At 40.3% G+C, this 22,151-nt stretch overlaps 1 protein-coding gene, 1 long non-coding RNA gene and 1 other non-coding gene across 6 annotated transcripts in view; 1 reads left to right on the top strand and 2 right to left on the bottom strand.

Annotated features, from left to right (window-relative positions):
• Positions 1-8,700, top strand: part of Uspl1 (ubiquitin specific peptidase like 1) — a 38,272-nt gene extending 29,572 nt beyond the window's left edge. For all 4 annotated transcript variants that reach the window (XM_040281629.2, XM_021730244.3, XM_005317069.5 and 1 more), the window contains 2 exons: positions 2,798-2,955; positions 6,627-8,700. In XM_040281629.2, the coding sequence (XP_040137563.2) occupies positions 2,798-2,955; positions 6,627-8,509 (2,041 nt within the window). In that variant the 3' untranslated portion in view covers positions 8,510-8,700. The remainder of the gene's footprint in view (positions 1-2,797; positions 2,956-6,626) is intronic.
• On the bottom strand, positions 5,136-21,938 carry LOC144365178 (uncharacterized). Its single transcript, XR_013423451.1, has 2 exons — positions 21,736-21,938; positions 5,136-7,924 (listed from the first exon to the last, which is right to left on the bottom strand). It is a non-coding gene; the product is annotated as an uncharacterized LOC144365178 (long non-coding RNA).
• Positions 21,008-21,081, bottom strand: Trnan-guu (transfer RNA asparagine (anticodon GUU)). Its single transcript has one exon. It is a non-coding gene; the product is annotated as a tRNA-Asn (tRNA).
• Positions 21,939-22,151: the final 213 nt, after the last annotated feature.

The following is a 22,151-nucleotide window of genomic DNA, read 5'->3' as shown; positions in this document are numbered from 1 at the left end:
GAGTTCTGCCCTCACCTGAGAGGCTGGAAATGTAAAACAAACTGGAGTTGTGTGTAGGAAAATACAGTGACTTTTAGGGAACCCACTGAGAAAAATGAATAAGAGGAGGAGGAAGCATATTACTTGATTGATTCCAAGATGTCAGTGTTTATAAATTGTACCATCTTTTCAAATGCCATTAAGAAAGAAATGCTGCCTGTTTAGCTGAGCCATCAATGATAAGATGCATCCCAGTCTCAGACATGTTAAAATACAGAGGGAAGGGCTGAGGATATAGCTCAGCTGGTAGAATGCTTGCCTCCCATGCACAAGGCCCTGGGTTCAATCCTCTGTATACCCACCTCCACACACAGTCACACACGAACACATACAAAGAAAATTGTAATTGATTTGGTGTTTGGAGTTTACGCAGTTTTATAGTTACAGAAAGTAGTTTGAAAGGCATGGGGGTATAGCTCAGTGAAAGATCCTATGCTTAGCATGTGGGAGGCCCTGCATTTGGTCCCCACAACTAAAAAATAGGAACGAGAAAATATTATGGAGGATATTCTGAGGGGTTTGCCTCTGTTCAGGTGAAATGGTAATAAAACTGATTCTAACCAAGCATGGTGGGGTGGCACATGCTTGCAATCCCAGTGGCAGGAGGCTGAGACAGAAGGATCACAAGTTCAAGACCAGTCTCAGCAGCTTAGCAAGACCCCATCTCAAAAAATAAAAGGACTGTGGATGTAACTGAGTGGTAAAGCATCCCTGGCTTTAATTCCCAGTACTGCCCCCCCCCCAAAAAAAAAAAGAATAATATTTCTGCTTGGCATCATTGCAGTCTCTGTTAGGCCCTGGGTAACTTTGGTGCAGTAATTCTAGGGAGAATAGTATATAAAAAGATGTTTCAAAATTTGTTTCATCACTCTGATCTTCCCCCCCCCCCATAAAGTGGTACTGGCAATTGAACCTAGTACCTCATGCATGCTAGGCAAGCATTCTACCAGAGCCACATCCCCATCCGTTTTAAAATTTTTATTTTGAAATAGGGTCTTGCTGAGTTGCTCATGCTGACCTTAAATTGCAATCCTCCTGCCTCAGCTTCTTTTGTTGTTGGGATTACAGGTGTGTACCATTGTATCCAGCTACAATTTATTTTTCGTGTTGTATTGGAGATTGAACCCAAGGCCTCTTGAATACTGGTCTTGGCAGTTTTTACTTTTACCAACTTACAAAAGAGTCGTTTAGAATGCTTAAAATGTATAAAAAGCATAAAAATCTGGCAAGTGGTCATGTATACATTATCTTAAAACAATTTCCATGTGTAAATTACACAAAGGCAGGAAACTGGTGAGATTTCCTAGTCTAGGATTATAAAGAGATTGCTATAGTAACTAGCCTCAGAAGATATTTTGACAGATATTGTATGAGTCCAAGGGAACCAAATATTAGTAATTTTAAAATTTTTTAATAGTAAAAAAAGAGGCAGGTGCTTCAAGCCTGCATTTGTAGCTTTGTGAACACATCTGTAGTTTTACTGTGAAGTATTAGTTCAAAGACATATACTTCATATTTTAACATGTGAAATAAAAGTATGTTTAAAAATTGATGGCATGCCCAGCAGCTTTGGAGGCTGAGGCAGGAGTATTGCAAGTTCAAAGCCAGCCTCAGCAATTCATTGAGGCCCTAAGCAACTTAGTGAGACCCTGTCTCAGAATTAAAGTATAAAAGGGCTGGGATGTGGCTCATTGCTTAAGCGCCCCCCGGGTTCAATCCCTGGTTCCCCTGCACGCCCCCACCCAAAATTGATGGTGTGGTATACTTTATAATCATTGATGTCTTGGATTCAGTGAAAATAGTTATGATTTTAAAAACAGTGGGAAAGGGTTCAGTGTTATAGTTTTCAGGACTTTGTATTTCTAAGGTTCTTAAATTTTGAGGACTTGATTATTCTTTAACAAAATGACTGACAAGGGATAATTTGCAAATTATCCCTTGTCACTATGAATAATCTTACATTTTGGACATTGCTTCAAGTTCATTTCAGCTGAATAAATTTTGATAAGCTAAGTAAGTCTTGACAGCTGTTTAAATATTAGGAAAAAGGATATTCAACATTTTTCTTAAATCCTGATAGCTTTGTTAGATTTAGTTATTTGAGGCCCATTTGTGGGTTCTGTTTTCTAGTTTGACATGTTGCAGTATAACAAAAATGTATTTTTGAAAGTTTTGAATATCTTGAAGTTTACAATAAATTAACCAGTATGTTTTAAGTCAAATTTAAACTTTTTTCTAAGTAGAAATTGTAATTTGATAGATTGCTTCCTGAGATGATAGAAAGAAATAGGCCAAATTAACATTTATTTGACTGTCTTAGGTTTAATTACCTTATTTTCATGTGTTGCCTATTCACCTAACAAAAGTAAATAATTTGGGCACTTGATGCCAAAGAAAATTCTAAATGATCTGGATTTTTTCCTTTGAATTTTACAAAGTAGCAACCATGAGATTTTCTTTAAGCCAAAGCAACATTGCTGCTCACAGAGCAATTTTTGTTTAATGGTCTGTGTTGCTCTTATTGCATGACGGCTTCCAACTGTCAGTGATAGCAATCTGAAAAGGGTTTAGTGTTACATACTTCTTAGAGCAAGTTCTTCATTTCTAATTAAGGCACACATCTGGAGGTGCTCAAGAAAAATCAGTTTAGTTAGCCTTGAAAGTGTTATGTGTAACTGACTAGTTCACTTTAGACTCTTGCATAAGCAGACACATGGCATTAAATTTGTTTGACGTCTCTTGCCTTCTTCCCCCACAGAGTATCTCCCATATTCATGTTGCACTTCGTAGAAGGCTTACCACAGAATGACTTGGAGCACTATGCATTTCATTTTGAAGGCTGTCTTTATCAAGCAACATCCGTAATTCAGTACCAAGCAAAGAATCATTTTATAACTTGGATTTTAGATGCTGATGGTAAGTATTGAAATGTTTTCTTTTATGATAGTAGGCATGCAAACTAAACTCTGATGGTTTATTTATTTTTTAAAAGGCAACCTATGCTTTGACTTTTTTTCTCTCCTCTTGGATTTTAATTTTTCTGCCTTTTTTTCCCTTCTGTTAAAAGTTTGGTTTTAGTGTCCTTCCTTACTCTTCTTTCACATATCTATATGATGCACATTCTTATTTCTTTCTTACATAGAGATCGAATACTATTGTTGATTTGAAGTTTGCTTTTTTTCTGTTTAATATTCTTGCTTTTATTTTTTAAATTACATGTGTTACATGTAATCTGTGTTTAATATAGAAAAATGAGTGGTGGGAATTTTAACTTTTTAGATACTTTGTACTTCTAAAAAGAACGTATATCATACTGAAGATTTTTAATAATGGTAAAAATATTCCTTATATTTTGCTATAATTGTATAAACAAAATAAAAGTGAATGTCTATTTCTAAAACTATTAAACATAATACTGTGTAGCCCTTCTGTTGCTGAAATAGCCATCTGAAGTCCATAATTGGCTAACAGCTAAAATGTGAAGCCTTTACTTAAATGACTAAATTTCTCAATGGAAAACCAAATAAATACAGTTCACAAATTTTGGAAGTTCACCCCCTTCCATTTGTTCATTGTGTTTTACTGCTAGGTGTGTTTTCCTCAAAATGTTCACTTTTGTCTTAAAACAAGATAATTCAATCCCAGTAAAGTGTTTTCAGGCCCTCGGTGAGGAATTACTTTGTTATAGCTGTTTTCTATTGTTTGGGCAATTTTCTTATTTGATATTTTTCTTGGAGGTGGTTTGGAAGGATGATGCAAAATTGTATAACAAAAGCACTTTGCAAACTAAAACATTATACGTGTAATTATTACCTTAAAGTTTTACCCTGCATCAGGCTTTAAATGGAAGTATTGTAACTTTTGGTGTATTCCAGGAAATGAGAAATCCACTTTTGGTACAGTATGGTTTCCAACTCTGGTGACATATAAGAATCATTTGGTTAACTTATAAAAATTGCCATGCTATACCCTGTATCAACAAATGAGTCTTGGGCATTGGACCCAAATGTCAGTATTGTTTTAAAAGTTCCCAAGGTGAGTGCTTGCTTTGGCAAGACGTATACTAAAAAAGTTCCCCAGGTAATTTTGGTATGCATATGGTAGAAAATCATTGATGTAGGCAAGCTGAAGAGTCTCAAAGTTTTAATTGGTAGAGAATAAAAAGTATTCAGGTAGTTTATAGTGTATATCCACATAAACCACATATTTAGGTGAATGATTTTGTTTTTGTTTATTTGAGAGGTTAGCAGATCTGAGTATATTTTGCTTTCTTTTTGGTAAATCAGAGAATTCATATTTCTGTTCTGTGACTTGTCACTCATTTTACTTTGTATCAGATATTATATTTTAATAAGCATTTTAATCTTGTGTTTAATTCTTCTCTTTGGGGAATTTTTTTTAATATGTTGGATCTTAGACCTTGTTGGTCGTAGACATTTGTAGTCACAAATGTCTAATGACATTTTGTAGTCACTAAATGATATATCTTAGAAATTGGCCAGTGTATTAGCAACTAAATTGGCCTATAGTGGTAGTTGCTGAAAGATCTCTTTTATGCTTTCTTAACTTTCCCTTTTCCTCATAATTTGAAATTTTTGTTGCAAAAATGATAAATGCATATGTTTAAAGAACAGGGAAAGGAAACAGTGCACTTTCTGTGTTTGTCTCTGAACATATTTTTGCAGTGTTAACACTGTGTTGTCATTTCTGCTGCTAAAATAATATTTTCTAAAATAATGTGCTCCCATGAAGAAATATAGGGTGGTGGTTTGGGTGCTTAGAGTTTGTTATATTTCTCAAACGTTTTTATACTACATATTGTGGTGTTTGACATCATGCTTTAATACCATGTTTGAGTTTGAAGAAACAGTAAGCTACATATTTGGTATGTCAGAATTCCCACACCATTTTACTTTTTGTGTCTGTTTTCATTTCATATAGATGTATGGATATTGAGATATACAGTGGGAAGTCAATAATAAATAAGTAATTGTTGACTATTGAAAAGCTGTTACTTATCCAAACCTGTGGTTAGCTTTTCTCAGATCATTATGTGTGTAGTATAAATGAATAAACACACCTTCCTGTAACCTTCATTACCTGTCACCATCTGGTCATCTTTATTACTTCTCAGCCATGCTTTGTATTCGTTTATTGTGGTAAAATATAACATAAAATTGACCCTTCTAACATTTTTAAAGTTTACAGTTCATTGGCATTAAGTACATTCACAGTTTTGTAGAGCCATCACCACCATCCACTTCCAGAACTTCTTCCTCATCCTAAACCAAAACTCTTAACTCATGAAACATTAACCCCCATCGTCCCTGCATCCCTAGCTCTGGGTAACTACTGTTCTACTCTGTGTTTCTAGGAATTCGACACTCAAGGTACCACATGTAAGTGGGAACCACACAGTATTTGTCATTCTATGTATGATCTGTTTCATTTGCTTATTGTCAAGGTTCATCATGTAGCATGCCAGGTTTCTTTTATAAGGCTGAACATTAAATTTGTTTCTTCCTTTTAACTTATGAAATGGTTGCTGTGACCACTGATGGACAGGTATTTGACTTCCTGTTTTCAGTTTTGGGGGGTATATTCCTACCAGTGGTATTGCCAAGTCTTATGATAATTCTGTTTAACTTTTGGAGGAATAACTGGTTGTTTCCACAGCAGCTTCACTATTTTATATTCCCACCAGCAATACACGAAGGTTCCAGTTTCTCCATGTCTCTGCCAGCATTTGCATTTTCCATTTACTTATTTATTTGTTTGTTGGTAATAGCTCTTCTAATAGTTGACCTTTTTTCCCTTTCTTTTCTGAGGAGTAGTTTAAACTTACTCCTTATTTACACTTTAGTCCACTGCATAATGACTTCTTTTCGTGTCATATCACTAGTTGTGCTGTAAGCAATGAACTCTTTATTTTTTTTTAATTAGTTTTGTTTTTTAACTACGCAATGAACTCTTGACAAGGGTTTGTGTTTGTTACTGTAGACTACTCACAGCCCTTAAACTCTTTTGTCATACATTAAATACACTCAGTTTTGTGTAGCCATTAGTATTGATATTAATGATATTGATATCAATTCTCACTTGATAAAAGACTCAAATGAGAATTGAAGCAAATGTTGCTACTGGAGGTAATAAACTTTATTAATTTGAAAATTCATATATATGAAATAACTTATGCTATTTTCTGATTTTCTTGGGTAAATTAGGCAATGCTATATTCTAAGCCCCCAAGTTAAATATAAAGCTGTCTTGATTTTATTTAATTTTTTGTTTATTTTTAGTATTTTAGGAAAGAGAATGAACTACTCCAGAAAACTATCCGAGGTTTTCAGTTTTCTGCTTATATTAGTAACTTTTGTTCTGCTTATATTAGTAACTTTTGTCATCCAAATAAGGACTTAAAAATTTGACAGAGAAGACTGGTAACAAGGATAAGGCATTGTTTTAGAGTGATCTCCTTTAGTGGATGGATATTCAGTGATAATAGCAGTTTAAAAGGCCAGAAGAAAGTCAGCCTAGGCTAGTGGTTTGTGACTGTCTAATGGCTGGCTTTCTTTCCCATTCCACAGGAAGTTGGCTAGAGTGTGATGACTTAAAAGGTCCGTGTGCTGAAAGGCATGAGAAATTTGAAGTTCCTGCTTCAGAGATACATATTGTTATTTGGGAAAGAAAATCATCCCATGTGACAGATAAGGAAGCTACCCACCGTCGCCTTCCGAAGACTAATGACAAGCACACTTTTGGTGAGAAGAAACCAGCGTCTCCAGCATGGTGTTCTGTGGGTGAGGCTGCCTCAGCAGAAACGTCCTCGGCGACTCACCCTACACATGTATCATCAGTTGTTTCTCATGCTATTCCACAGGACAAAGCTATAGCTCATGAAAATCGGGATGAAAAAACTTTGATTGACGGTATTATTTTACCTTTGACACTTAAAGGAACTATCCAGAAAACTGCCCCAGATTTCCCCATTAACTCCAAAGTTCTCACATCGGAAAACAAATCTGTGACAGAAAATATAGGGCTTGGCAAAGCAAATACTTTGCCATCTCAAGAATCACTAAAGGCTTCTTCAGCATCTAGTCCACGTAAAGAAAAGCTTACCCAAGCCCAATTTGTGGATTTAAGCTTTCCATCACAAGTTGTAAATGTGAACACACAGTCAGTGCAGCCAAATTCAGGAGATACGTCAATTATCACATCTATGAACAGTATTCATTCTACTAGTCATGTACAGGGAATGAAGTCAGTAGAAATTGAGAAGGAGACTGAGTTAAAACAGTTTCTTCCACCAAAAATTGAGAAATTAAAACCGGAACAACTTGCTACATCTCAGGTATCTAATTTGAAGAAAAACACTGCAGCAGATTCTCAAACCGTAGTAGCCAAGTCATCACAGAATCAGCCTCCAAAAGAAAATCAGAAGAAACCATTTGTGGGAAGTTGGGTTAAAGGCCTGTTAAGCAGAGGTGCTTCTTTTATGCCACCTTGTGTTTCAGCTCATAATAGAAACACTGTAACTGATTTGCAGCCGTCAGTTAAAGGGGCAAATAATTTTGGTGGATTTAAAACTAAAGGTCTAAACCAAAAAGCTAACCGGTTATCTAAGAAAGCTCGAAAGAGTGCAGATAAGTCTCCTCCAGTCTGCAGTCCTCCACCAGGTCCTCTGCCATCAGGTACCACAGCTGTTCATCCGCACACTGGTGGGAACAGCACTTCAGAACTTCTGAAGAAGTGTGAAAGTGCCTCCCAGGGAGTTCACCTCAGCCATGATTCTCACAGAAATGAAAATGGTGTTTCTTCAGCAAACCATGGAGACTCAGTTGAAGGTCAGATTCATAAACTTCGTCTCAAACTTCTTAAAAAGCTAAAGGCAAAAAAGAGGAAATTAGCTGCTCTTACATCTTCCCTTCAAAGTGAAACACTTCCAAGTGAAAATTTAGAACCCGTGCCCCATTGTGGGTCTCCAAATGACTGTGAATCAATAGAAGACTTGTTAAATGAACTACAGTATCAAATTGATATTGCAGATAATAAATCTGGATGTACCACTATTCCTGTTTCCTCCTATAGTGGTCAAACTCATGAAGAAATTTTAGCAGAATTATTGTCCCCTACAACTATTTCAACAGAGATCTCAGAAAATGGGGAAACTGACTTCAGATATTTGGAAATGGGAGATAACCCTTTCCCAGTACCCAGTGAATTAAATGATCTTCCCCAGAACAAACATCTGAAACAGGACCATAATTATTGCAGCCCCACCAAGGGAAATCAATGTGAAGTTCATCCAGAATCACTAACGAATAATGCCTCCCTAAGAACCTCAAACTTGGAGAGCCCCATGAAGACTGATATTTTCGATGAATTTTTTTCCACTTCAGCATTAAATTCTTTAGCAAATGACACATTAGACTTACCTCATTTTGATGAATATCTGTTTGAGAATTGATGAGTGCTTGTTAACTCTTTAGTGTAATATTTATTGCTCTTAGAAATACATAACTGTATTTTCAGGTAGTGTTTATACACTGACCTTGTGTTATAATCTTGAATAAAATGTAAGCTGATGAAGGTTTTACCTTTGATTCTGCCCATGAGTCATAGAATCAGTTTTACAAATAAAAATGATCAGGAAATGTGTTTTTGTTGTTGGTTTCATTTTGTACTTGTGGGAGAATGAGGATTTCAGAACATTAAAGATGAAAAGTATTGTTTAGTTCCTGAAGATTTATACAGTTGGGTGCATTAAATTTCTAGATTTTAAGTTTTGGTTAGATTCAGTACAAACACTGCTCATACAGACTGAAGCTGTCATGTGGAGTGAATGAGATTCCTCAGAAGGGCCTGTGCCTGTCTCTTAGAGGAAGAGAACACGACTGCCTCAAAGCTACTCATCTCTTCTGCCTCTCCTCACAGTGGATGGCAGGAACCTGACCAGAACTGTGAGTAATGTTATGTGAGCAGTAAATGACCTGTAACAGGGCAGAGGTAGTCTTTATTTGTGATGTGTGAAAAGTTTACACGTTATTGTAAATATACCATCTTTATTCCCAATACATTTATTTCTGTAACCAGAGTGGGACACCAGCTAACAGTTCTGTTTGGGGAGAGAGTAATAACCAATAATTATGAGGCTTGCTATATGTTGGATTCTGTAATATATGAAGTGTTATTTCATTAAAATTCACCATTCCTGTGAGTGAGACAACTTGTGTCACATTTTACAGAAAATAGTTTATAGTCAATGAGTTTTGTGGGGCAGGGATTGAGTGGTTATCGCAGGGGTTAGAAGTGTTGAGCTTCTCTCTCCAGGTTTCACTTCTCAGGTTTCCTTTAAAAGTTTGAATACCTGCACAGTGTTCCTGCTGTAGTGATTGGAGTTGAACTCAGGTTGAAAGTGGCACACAGTTTAGGGGTGGCAGAACTTTGCCAGAGACTCAGAACTTGGTAATTTATTTGCCAAATTTACTCTCTAAGCTTTCTCTTTTTTTTCTGATTATAAAAGTAATGCATATTTTTCATCAGGAAAAAACTAGGTCATTTTAATATCTAGTGCTAGTAACCAAATTTTCATATTTTTATGCACATAAACAATAAAAATTAGATCCTACGGGCTGGGGATGTAGCTCCATGGTAGACTGCTTGACTCACATGTGCAGGACCCTGGGATCAATCCCCCATATCCCCCCAAATCCTATCAGACTTGTTTATATAATGGACATTTTTCCATATCACATAGTTTTGAACAACCTTTTTAATAACTACATATTACATTGGGTGGACAACTATTGTTTTGCTCATCCTTTTTAGATTCTGAGGTGATCTCTACTGTTTTGGTGCTGTTAATTTTGCCACATCAGTTACTATTGCTGATAAATTTTTGCACAGATCCAAGTTTTGTTTCTTGGTCAGAAGGTATCCACATTTAAAAAGTCTTAATAATTGCTTAAAGGGGGCAACCCTGGCTGTTTTGTTTACATTTCCTTGATTACTAGTGAGGTTGAATATTTTCTGTAACTATTGGCCAGTTGAGTTTCAGTAATTGCTCATTCATCTTTCACTTGTATTACCCACTTTATATATTTTCAGATTACTGGTGAGTGCCATACAAGGTTGTAAATTTGTAGTAAGGTCATATCTTAGATATTATGTTCCTAGGGGAAGTACAGGGTTAAATTCCTGACCCTCTGGTCATGTTCTTTTTAGCCAATCAGTGATCATGTTTTTTTATATGTTTCTGTTCACAGATAACCTTATTTAATTTTAGTAGTGATTCATTAACATGGTGCTCATGACCAATGGCACTGTAAATTAAGGCTGAACAAAGTTACCTAACATGGATTTTTCTGTCAAGCATATCACAGCTGCTTTATGCTTGGGAATACTAGACAGCACTTCAGCATTGTGCTAGGGGCCATTTCAAACAGGGAAGTCACAAAAATGTGAAAACCAGGGCACTAAGTAGACCTCAAAATTACTTGGTTACAGTATGAAAGCTGAAACACAAAGGCACAGTATTGAACTTGAGCTGGGAATGTGTGCATTCAGCAGCTAAACATGTCTACAAGTGACCATGGGAAGCACCACAAGTACTGATTTTAGGGTTGCAAATTTTAGCAAGTAGGTGAATTCACAAATATGGAATTTACAAATAATTAGGATTGGCAGTCAGCAGCACTGAATACTATGGAGAAGAAAAGTGCATGAGTTCGAGAACTATTTTAGACTGGGTGGACTGGGGAGGTTTGTTGAAGGTGGTGACATTGGAACTGAGACCAAGGGAGGTTAGGGAGTTAGTCATGTGACTGGAGCAAGTGTGTGGGGGCAGACTAATACAACAGAATGTCTTGGAAATTCATAAATAATAGAAATACATTTCTCAGTTCTGGAGGTTGGGTGGCCCAAGCTCCAGGCACAAGCATATTGGTTGCCTGATGAAGGTACACCACCTGCTTCAGAGATGGCATCTCTTGTAGTATCCTCATATGGTTTAGGGGACCAGAGTGGGTAGGGGCAGTCCCTTCAAGCTCTTTTATAAGAGCAGTAATCCTTTTTGACCTAATCATCTTTTGAAAGAAGACCCCACTTTTTAATACTATTATATTGGAAATTTCAAGTTTCAACATGATTTTGTGGAGGGTACACTTTAATAGAAATGGGAAAGAGGTGGTATACAGAGTGCGCAGAGGAAGGAAAATCTGAGCATGAGATTAAAGAAGTTGGCAGCACAAGATTTCTTAGGACTTTATGGGCCACTGTGAGGACCTTGACTTCATTGAGATTAGGGAGCCATTGGAAGGTTTCAGGCGAGAGGCTAACATGATCTGGTCTGAGTTTAATATGATCATTGAAGTGTAGAGAAATGCTACAGTGGTCAGAATAGAAATCCTTGTCAATTACAGTCTCCTTAGGATTTAGAGTAGGGTGATAATTGTGGAGGTATTAAAAGTGGTTGCATATAGCTGGAGATGTAAATCAGTGGTAGAGCTCTTGCATAGCACGTTTGAAGCCCTTAGTTCAATCCCTATCTGTGGAAAAAAGAAGGAAATAAAAAGTCATGGGATAGCTGTTCAATTTCAAAGGTAAAACCAATAGAATGTGATGATAGATTGGATTTGGGTTGGAAAGAGGTGTCGAAGATGAATCTCAGGTTTTGTTGCTAAGTGAATGGTTGTGCCATTTACTGAGATGAGAGACTTGGGAAGAAACGGATTTAAAGAGGGTGAGTTAAGTGTGAGATTCCTAATTAGACTCCAAGTGAAGATAATTTAGCAGGAAGTTGGCTGTAGAATGGTGGAGCTCAGGAGAGAAGCAGACACTGGAGGTACTCACTGAGGAATTAATGCATGATCATATTCAATGCCATAATATAGGATGGGGTCACTTAGGGAGTTCAACAGCTCTGGAGAACTTTTAGGGCAGTTGGAGGAAAATCTGATGGGTTTGTTACCTGAAGAATGCTTTTTTTTTTTTTTCCTTTTTTTCTTTTTAACTAAAAGGAAGGGGTGATTATTTGTCAGATGCTGCTGAAAAGTAGAGTGATATGAGGTCTGGGACTGTTGGTTTTGGCCTTTGAGGAGTCCCTGGTAACTTAATAAGGACAATTCAGTGGAGTTGTGAAACCAGAGTGGTTGGGCCCACAAGGAAAGGGATGAGAAAGTGGAGGTATAGATGCAATTTTTGTAACATTTCCTGGTACCTGGTGGGGGAATGTGAGGTCAAGGTTCTTTGTTATTGTCTGTAAGATGGAAGATATCAAATATGCTTCTAGGTGGGCCTGAATGTTCCCTGGAGAGAATTGTCAAGGGATGTTACAGGTAAAAACAAGCAGTCATGGCAGCAGATTTCCCCAGGGATGGGATTCAGTGTAGAAGAGGCAAGTGTGACCTTAAGAGCCAGAAGAATTTATCATTTTACTACTAGGGAAGACAGATATGTGGAGACAAACATTAGGAGACTATGATGAGAAAAAAAATGAGGAAGGTCTCTTCTGATGATTTTCTCAGGGAAATGATTAGTTGCTGGGGGTGTGAAGCGAGTAGTAGTTGAATATTGAAGAGGAGATGTTTGAAATATTCAGTCTCTGGGAGAGGAGAGCTAATCCAGCTAGTTCATGCAGTGGTCTTGCTAGGCTGTGTAGAGAGCCCACTGGGGATTTACAGTCTTAAATTTAACTGAGACCAGCTAAGATGATGGTGGGGAGCTTTTTGTTTGTCTTTGGGTTTTTGTTTGTTTTTTTTTTTTTTTCCCCCAGTTTAGCTGCTCAGGTGTGGGTCGTAGTATGTGAAAATTTGGATTTAGCCAAATGAGAAGAATTGTCAGGCAAAGGGAGAAGAGATGGAGAAATTAAGGTTTCATGCTTGGGTAAAGCTGAAGTGTGGATCTGGAATGTCTCCAAAGCTAATGTCTTAGCCCTATTGGGAGGTGCTAGAACCTGTAAGGGATAGATCCTGGTGGGAGGTCTTCAGGTCACTTCAGGTGTGCCCTTGAAGGGGATAATGGGACCATGCCCCTTCTTTTTCCTCTCTCTGCTCCTGGCCATGAAGGAAACAACTTTGCCCTGCCTCAGGCTTCCACCGGGATGTGCTGCCTCATCACAGGCCCAAAGAAATGGGCCAATCATCACAGAACTGAAACCTAAAATTTTGAGCCAAACTAAACTTTTTTTCTCTGTAAGTTGATTATCTCAGGTATTTCATACAATAACAAAGCCAGCGGACATAGGTAATGATTATTGCTATGATTAGGAGGCAATAGATTGAAAGGGTAGCAAATCTTGATGGATAGGAGAGTTCAAGAATGCCAAGGCAGAACTAGTAGGTAATTGGATTAGAGACAGCAGTCTAGTGATGTAAAGTATGAAGTGTGACGAAAGTACCCAATGGAAGTTGGGCGAAAAGTCCACAAGAAGTGAGATCAAGGAATAAAGAGGCCAGAACATGTTGTACATGGGTTATCTTTTTGGAAGATAAAATAATGTAAATGGGTGGAAAGAAAAAACCAGGAGCTAACATTTTCAAGGAAGGACAGTATTTAGTCTGATGTTTATGGATTTCACATCTGCATTTTCAACCACAGATTAAAAATATTCCCCAAATTGCACAGATCTTTTTCTTGTCACTATTCTCTAAATACTGTAGAACAGCTATTTACACTATATTAGTGTAACAGCACTATATTAGATATATAATCTGGGGATGATTTAAATGTACGGGAGGATGTGAGTAGGTTTGTGCAAATACTACACCATTTTATAGAAGGTACTTAATCTGAAGGGAAGTCTGGGAACCAATCCCCCAAGGATGCCAAGGGACAACTGTATGGTGCAAATAACAGATGGCAGCAAAAGGAGCATGAGTTGGTGGTTCAGTGGAAAGATTTGCATCAAAGGCACTGGAGGGTTATGAGGAGGATGGAGGAACCGTGGCTGAAATAGCAGCAAGGAAGAACCTGGCCCATCTCCAGGTCCAGTGGTGTGTGGGAGACAACACTGGATAGGACTGGAGGGGTAGCCCTCCTGGGGAGAGTCGGAATACCCTTAGCACAGGGCTGGAGGGAGATTGTTGACAGAAGTCAAAGTCATGGGAGGTCCTGTCAAGGACAGGCCATGAATTGGCACTGTGGGAGGGTAAGGGGCTAGACAAGAGAGGTTGGGCAGTTGGGTGAGATTAGATGTGGGAGGCCTCCGTTAATAGGGTGACAGAGGTACACATAGTGTGAGAGTTCTTGGGAATGGAATCAGGACAGGCTGTTATTGTAGCATCCCCCTTGGATTGATGTCTTAGAAAGTTGGAGTGAGGCAAGAGAGGATTCTCTTTTTTTGTGTTGGGATTGAACCCAGGGATGCTTAACCACTGAGCCACATCCCAGATCTTTTAATATTTTTTATTTAGAGATGGGGTCTCACTAAGTTGCTTAGAGCCTCACTGCAGAGGCTGGTTTTGAATTCACAATCCTGCATCAGCCTCTCCAGCCGCTGGGATTACAGGTGTGCTCCATCACACCTGGCAAGAGAGGAGTCTCCTAAAGACAAATTAAGCACTAGTGTCTGAAGGAGAAGCAGGAAGAACTCTATGGACCTCCCCAGTCCTGTGGCAGTTGAATTGAGGTGATTGATATCAGCTCTATGTATAAAAGATACTTAACTTTCTCTGTTATTTGGCAGTTTGAGTTTCTAGGCAGCCATAATTTTTAATGTTTTGAAATATAGAAGTTTTTACATTATTTTAGAATCTTTTGGTATTTTAGCAAAGTTTCCATCCTAAATTACAAATATTCACAGTTTTTTTCTAATAAAACTTGTGTTTTTTTGGCATATGAATTTAATAATTTGGAATATATTTTGATATGTAACATTTTTTGTTGTTTTGTTTTTTTCTGGTTTTCTCCAAATAGTAAACTTGTTTGAATATAATTTGTTGAATAAATGGTTCTGTAATGATTCAGAACACACTGTTTATATATCTTTCTTACTTCATATACTAACAACATTCAATTCCCATTATATGTTGCAGTTACTGGGAAATTTTCTTATCAAATGCCATTTGAAAAGTGTAAATACAAGGACTTAATGCCAATTCCCTAGAAGAAAAAAAAACATGCAAGGAGGAAAGTATTAAATTTTTAGCCAATTTTTTATCCACTTAAGATACCACAAAAATGTCCTTGGCAAGCCTTCAAAAGAGGGTGGAAAGTGGAAGACAATGCATTAGAGTTTTGGTGTCGAAACCAACACAGAATGGACTGGCCTCTCCAACCTTAGAGTCTGGGGTCCAAAAGGGGTGTGCTATATCAGGGAGGAAAAAATGATAGGAAGCTCATGGCAGCAGAGGTGTAATCAATCTGATGGATTAGAGAAAGTATCCCACAGAAGTGACATTCAAGCAATGACTTCAACTAATGACTTCACTGTGAGTGGTTTCCAGAGGCAACCCTTCAGATGGGCATCCATGTCACGAAGAGCCATCACCCACAGTTCATAGGCCTGAACAGACCTGGTCAATGAGCTTATCTGGGATGCTGTATCTCTGGCCCTTTTGACTTTTTAAATAAAATTTATGGTCAGCCATTGTTTTGGACTGAGTCACAGCACTAGGCTAAATAGACCAGATCAAACCAGAATGGAGTCACCTGTACTAGGTGCTATAAGAGTCTTCCAAAAGAGCAGATCACTGCAGCCAATCAGAAGGGGGCCTGGTCTATTTGCGCTCTATGCTAAGACAGCCCTTCTGCTTTAACCCCATAGGAAAATTTACAGAAACAAACCCATTTTTCTTCTTGTTTCTGATTGCTTTGTCTTTTTTCTATCTCTAGTACCTGTCTCAGGCCATAAGCACCCTTCTATTTCATAGATGGGATGCTGCTCTATTAATGAATCATTAAAAAGTACATTAGTAATGAAAGCCACCACCCGCAATTCACAGGTCCAACTCCATTTGTTGACATTTTGTTTTTTGATAGCTTTTCACCACCAAGAGGCCGGCACTCCTAAATCCCACCAGCATTCCCTAAGAGAACCACAGAAGCAAGTGGGGCCGAAGGGCACATCAGGTTCTTCTAAATACAGGACATCCATGAAAAGGCGCTGATTAGCATCTACAAAATAGCCAAAGTACGAAAGTGACCATAAATCTGGTATTGGTGATATTGAAAATAATTAGTAGATTAAATATAACTACAGAAGAGAGAGGTTGTAAGGAAAAAGAACCCAGTGAAATACTTTAGATCTCAAAATGAAAACGCATTTTCTGTTTAGTTATTGCAGGTACTTCACAGGTGTTCTGCGAGCTTTCCACAGGCTGGGAGGCAGAGATTATCTGAATATGCTCAGGAAGTTCCCGTGATTCTACAAGTCACTTGATAGTTAAAGCCTCCCAAAGCCCCAGGGCAATGTAAACCGGGCCCATTCAGGAGGATGGCAAAAGTTTTGCAGTGGTCAACTGATGTTGACTGGCTATGGAACATTTTTTTTTTTTTTTTGTAGACAGGGAGAGAGAGAATTTTTTTAAATATTTATTTTTAGTTCTTGGGGAGACACAACATCTTTGTTTGTATGTGGTGCTGAGGATCGAACCCAGGCCGCATGCATGCCAGGAGAGCGCGCTACCGCTTGAACCACATCCCCAGCCCCCTGGCTATGGAACTTGTGGTGGACAGAGTCCCTGTGCTTGGTAATTAATAGAGAAATCCTATATTTCAAACTTCTACACCAGGTATTAACCAAAGCATCTTTTACCTGATAACATTTATACGAGTTAATTCTAATCATCAGAATTCAATATACTAAGCATAAGTAAACATATAGTTCAGTGAAGTACAAAGAAGCCTTCACTATGCTCACACACATGATAATCTTCTCAGCTTTTTACAAAGGCAGTTGAGGTTCTCCTTATTTTGAAGTGTGTATTTAATTCACTTGTTTGGGAATGACCATTTTAAGTCATCTTTGGCACAATCTTTGGCAGATCAATTTCTTGAGCTTTATCCACAAAGGACTTATATGATCCACAGCCTTTGTCTTATGTTGCCCGGTGAAACCTTCCCATGGTTATATGTATGTACCCAGGGTTCCTTGAGTGGCCTTGCTGCCTTACAGCCCCAAGATGCCCTTATAAGTCCACCCCACTCAGACTCATCAGCTCAGGAGTCACCTCAGCAAACTTCCCCTCACGCCCCTCTTCTGCAAACCACCACACCACCCTGAAAACAGTGGGCTTGTCACTGACACTGGAATTGAACTCAGGGAGAGTATACACCAGGGCTTTTTTGTTTTGGGCTGTTTTGTTTTTGCTAAAAAACCATGGAAATGACTCTATTCCTTGGAGGGGTAACCAAAACGTGGCAATTTTTGGAGTGTCATTTAAGTAACTTATAAGGAAAGAAATGCAAATTTGTATCTGCTAATGGTCCTGAAAGGGTCACTCTGTTGAAGCCCTTCACATCCACTCATCCCAGTTTATACCCAGACAACACTGTATGAGAACCTCAAGGCAGCTGTTTTAGTCTCAAGTCCTTTATAACTGATTTAACGTCTACTTAATTGCTCAACCAAAGTAACCCCAAAGCCGATTTCTTTTTGTACTTGACTATTCTGATTCTTTGTGCTATCTTAAAATCTTTAGATTAGTCATTTTTCCATGTGTAAACACTTTTTGACTTCTGGCCTTTATCAGTAATTAGAATTAAAATTCAGCATATAAAATAAGAGCCAGGGATTAAAAATTTGGGGGCCAAGAACTCTACTTCATAGGGCTTGTGATTTCCTTGGACATCATTAACAAAATTTTATTTCTGAATATATGTGTTTGGGGGAACCGGGTACTTACCTTTCTTTTTGATTTTCACAGGGCTCCATGAATCCCTATGGTAGTCTCTTGGGAAGTTTTCCTTAAATAAGTAAAAGCTTAACTTAAGGTCAAGATGAAGTTTAAAACTGGGCATGGTGATGCATGCGTATGATCCCAGCTAGTCAGTAGGCTAAGGCATGAGGATCACAAGTTCAAGGTCAGCCTTCGCAACATAGGAAAACCCTTTCTGAAGGCAGAAGAAGAAGGGGGAAAAAGAGGTGGTTCAACTTTAAAAAAATGAAGTCTGTTTCTGGAATTAGGTTCTAGTTTCCAGTAGAATTCATTGGTTTCGAACTGGATAAGCTAAGGGTGATAGACAATTTATACTTTTTATTATTTCTATGTTTTTTTATGACCACTCCATTCAGCTACTCCAGAGGCTGAAAGGGGAGGATTGCTTGAACCCAGGAGTTCAAAACCAGCCCCAGCAATACAGCAAGGCCCTATTTCAAAAAGCAAAACAAAGCCAAAAACAATTCCAAATTTCAAATATCTATTAATAGGGTCACCCAAGCTCTAATGTAGGTACTACCCTGGGCTCTTCATTCCTTTCAGTCTCTTAGTCTTAGTCTTTTTTTTTTTTTTTTTTTTTGGCTAGTATTGGGGATTGAACCTAGGGGCACTGTAACACTGAGTTACATCACCAGCCATTTTTAATTCTTGAGATAGGATCTTGCTAAATTGCAATGGCTGTCCTCAGGATCTTCCTGCTTCACCTTCCTGACTCACTGGGATTAAAAGCCTGAATCTCCAAAGCCCATTCCCAGACTTCCTTTGAATTGCATCCATACCCTGCCTTCTCTGTACCCACATTAGCACAAAATCTCTTTGCTTCTCTCTTGAAATAGAATTGCCTCTTAACTGTTCTCTGATCTCTTATTTTCTCTGCCCTATTGCCAGACTAACCGTCCAAAGTCTGTTTTATTCTGTCCTGAAGCAGAACCTTCTAATAGTTACTCCCTTACTTTACAGGGTGACGTGTAGCCTCATCCCCAGGTCTCCAGGGCCTTTCCACAGCTAAGAACACCTCCACTTCACCCTCTTAGAGAACACTTGCTTTATATACCAGTTGTTCTCATTTCCCGCCACCTGCCCACTACCATCTGGTCCTGAATTTTCTTGAGACTTATATGCCCCTTCCCTACTTCTGACCTATCCAGATCTTACAAGGTTTTCAAATCCTCCATGAAGACACTTACAGCTCCTCCATTATGTTGACCACCTCCTTAACTGCCTGACAACATTTTTCTGTGGGTCTGGAGCTAATGTTCCATCATACACGTTTTTACGTGATTGTCCATCTCTCTGAATCCTGAGAAGGCAGGGACTGCTCCTGTACTGAGAATGCGCTGTGTGACAGTCCTGTGCTAGATGAGCAAGCATGGGAAGCCCTGGTGTATACTCTCCCTGAGTTCAATTCCAGTGTCAGCGACAAGCCCACTGTTTTCAGGGTGGTGTGGTGGTTTGCAGAAGAGGGGCGTGAGGGGAAGTTTGCTGAGGTGACTCCTGAGCTGATGAGTCTGAGTGGGGTGGACTTGTAAGGGCATCTTGGGGCTGTAAGGCAGCAAGGCCACTCAAGGAACCCTGGGTAAGTACATATAACCATGGGAAGTTTTCACCGGACAACATGATATAAGACAAAGGCTGTGGATCATATAAGTCCTTTGTGGGTTAAGCTCAAGAAATTGATCTGTATCCTGAAGGAAGCACCTAAAATAATCATTAGTGATAGAAGATGGTCTCTGCCCCAAGGAGCTTGTAACCTCCAATACAATATTCAGTTAAGTGGAAGGCATGCTTTCTAAGTCCTCATCATTGTAGTGGTAGCAAATAATATACCCTTCATGGTGAAGTTAGGTAAGATTTGAACAGTGTATACATGATTTTATGACCTAGTTTATTTTCATTTTCTTGTTTCCACTGAAAAAAACATACCCTTAATTGTAGTTGGGAAGTGAGGAATTCTGATAGGCTTCAGGAAGGCCTTTAACCTAAGAGCATTTGAGGGGACTACCTGTGATTCTGCCTGGAATTCTGCCATAAGCAATGCTGTGCTTCATTCTTTAGGGGCCCTAACGATGCAAGAGAGAATATTTTATTGTCAAGTTATTTGATTAAAAAAAAATCAGTTAGCATTTACTAGGCATTTTTTAAGTTATACGTGGACACAACATATTTATTTTGTTTGTTTTTATGTGGTGCTGAGGACCAAACCCAGTGCCTCACAAGTGCATGGCAAACACTCTGCCACTGAGCCACAATCCCAGCCCCTTGCCTAGGCATTCTTTAAGAGACATGCTAGTGACTCAGTTCCTTCATCTAGGTCTCTAAATTCTATTTTGATTCCAGAGACAAAGCACCTGCCACATGACCTCAAGCCTCACAGAAAATTGTGTTATTATATCAAAACAATCATGGGTTTCTCTGTCTTCATAGTTAAGTAAATCATTTACTTGAAAAATATTTGTGTCCCCCGTAAGATTAGAGTTGAAAAAAAATGTCATTTGGAACTTTTTCATAGGAACCTATTCAATTTCCTCTTGAGGTCAACTTCAGGGAAAATTCCATCATCAGGCTAAGGTAAATGTTCTAACGACTTTTCCTAGATTCAGGTCCATTGTTGGGGGGCGGGCCTGTGACTGAGGTTAACCGAATAGTTTCTGAAGATGGTGTGCTTCACCCTCTTCTGGATGACTCCTTTTCACAGTTTCATCTGTAGGCTTGCTCATTTTTGGGGGGGGGGGTAGTAATATTGAATAAGTTTGCTATTTGGTGGTGTAAAATTTGGGGGGGGGAAACTAATGGCATTTATCTCTTCACCTGCCCATGGGCACCTGGGTTGCTGTTTCATTCTTGCTCTTTGGGAGCACTGCTGGGCGGGTCTCCTGAAGCCCACGTGTACACCCCTAGGGTTAAGGGTAGGGAGTCCCTTGCCACACTGGGGGTGCACCAATCGCGTTAGTCCCCAAGCAGCAAGGAGATAGTGTCCTCTGTCCTAGAAACGTGGTTCTACGTGATCCTCTTCCTCAATTAAAAACCTCTGGGTTGCAGTTTTAAAATGAACCCACGCAGAGAGTGTCTCTCGGGAAAAGAAGCGCCGCCGTCCCTGGGTGGGCTCGAACCACCAACCTTTCGGTTAACAGCCGAACGCGCTAACCGATTGCGCCACAGAGACCCAGCTACCCGGGCCGCGGCGCGCTGGGTACACGTTTCCGCGGCGGCGGCAGCGGCCCTCGCCACCCCGGGCGTCGCCACGCTGAGTGCGGGCGGAGGACCGCTGCGGGCCCGGGCGGAGGCCGAGCCGCGAACCGAGCCGAGCCGAGGGCGAGGCGGAGCCGCGGGGGCGCGGGAGGCTGGGCGGGGCCTCGGGGCTCCCGTGGGGACAAAGCCCGGCCCGGGCGCCTCCCTGCCAGCCCCGGCTGCGAGCGTGGCCTGCGCCACTCGGGGGACGCGACCCGCCGTTCGCTGCCTGGGGTCCCCGCGGAGAGCTGGGACGGGTCCAGGTGGCACGGACGCCCCCCCAGGCCCCGGGGGCAGAGCGCGGGGCTGGCGTGGGCCACCGGACCGAGCCGCGTGCGCTCCTCGGCTTCCGGGACGCGGTGCCCCTTCCCCTCGGGCTCTGCCCCGTCCCCGCCACCTCCGTCAAACGTGGGGACACAGCCGCACGGTGCCTGCGCCCCGTGCCGTTCTGTGCTGTGTGCGTGAAAACCAAGTGAGCGTCCTGTTACCTCCAGAACGAATCTGCACCCGTTTAGGGGGGGGCTCCCTTGAGAAGGCACGGCTTAGGGGACACCAGGGAGGGCGACGGAGGGCCTTCGAGTTTAAATACCTCTGAGGACGTCCACTTCCCATTCCCAAACTTAACCCTTTGGAATCAGCCTGGGCGCCTGGAGGAGCCAGGTGGGGGCTTGAGGAGGGCCACCCAGGCGCTTCCCGGCCTTTTCTTCTACGGCACAACCCAGAGGACTCCTGGGGACCTGCTCCTGGGGACAGTCAACCCGGGTTCCCGGTTGCGATTCTAACTCTTGATTATTCTCCTCCTCCTCCTCCACCACCACCCTCTCCCTCCTCCCTCCTTTTCTCACCCTTTACCGTCACCTCCCACTGCTCCTCGACCTGGGGACTGAACACTGTGCGCCTTACTTCTCAGCTGCATCCCAGGCCCTCCCCTCCCACCCCCTTTTTTTATGAGATGGGGACTTGCTAAATTGCAGAGGCTGTCCTCAACTTGGGATCCTTCCACCT

The sequence above is a fragment of the Ictidomys tridecemlineatus genome, chromosome 6 (assembly GCF_052094955.1).
Source record: "Ictidomys tridecemlineatus isolate mIctTri1 chromosome 6, mIctTri1.hap1, whole genome shotgun sequence".
Taxonomy (NCBI): domain Eukaryota; kingdom Metazoa; phylum Chordata; class Mammalia; order Rodentia; family Sciuridae; genus Ictidomys; species Ictidomys tridecemlineatus.
Note: the sequence above shows the minus strand (reverse complement) of the source record. Positions and strands in the feature narration are given on the sequence as shown.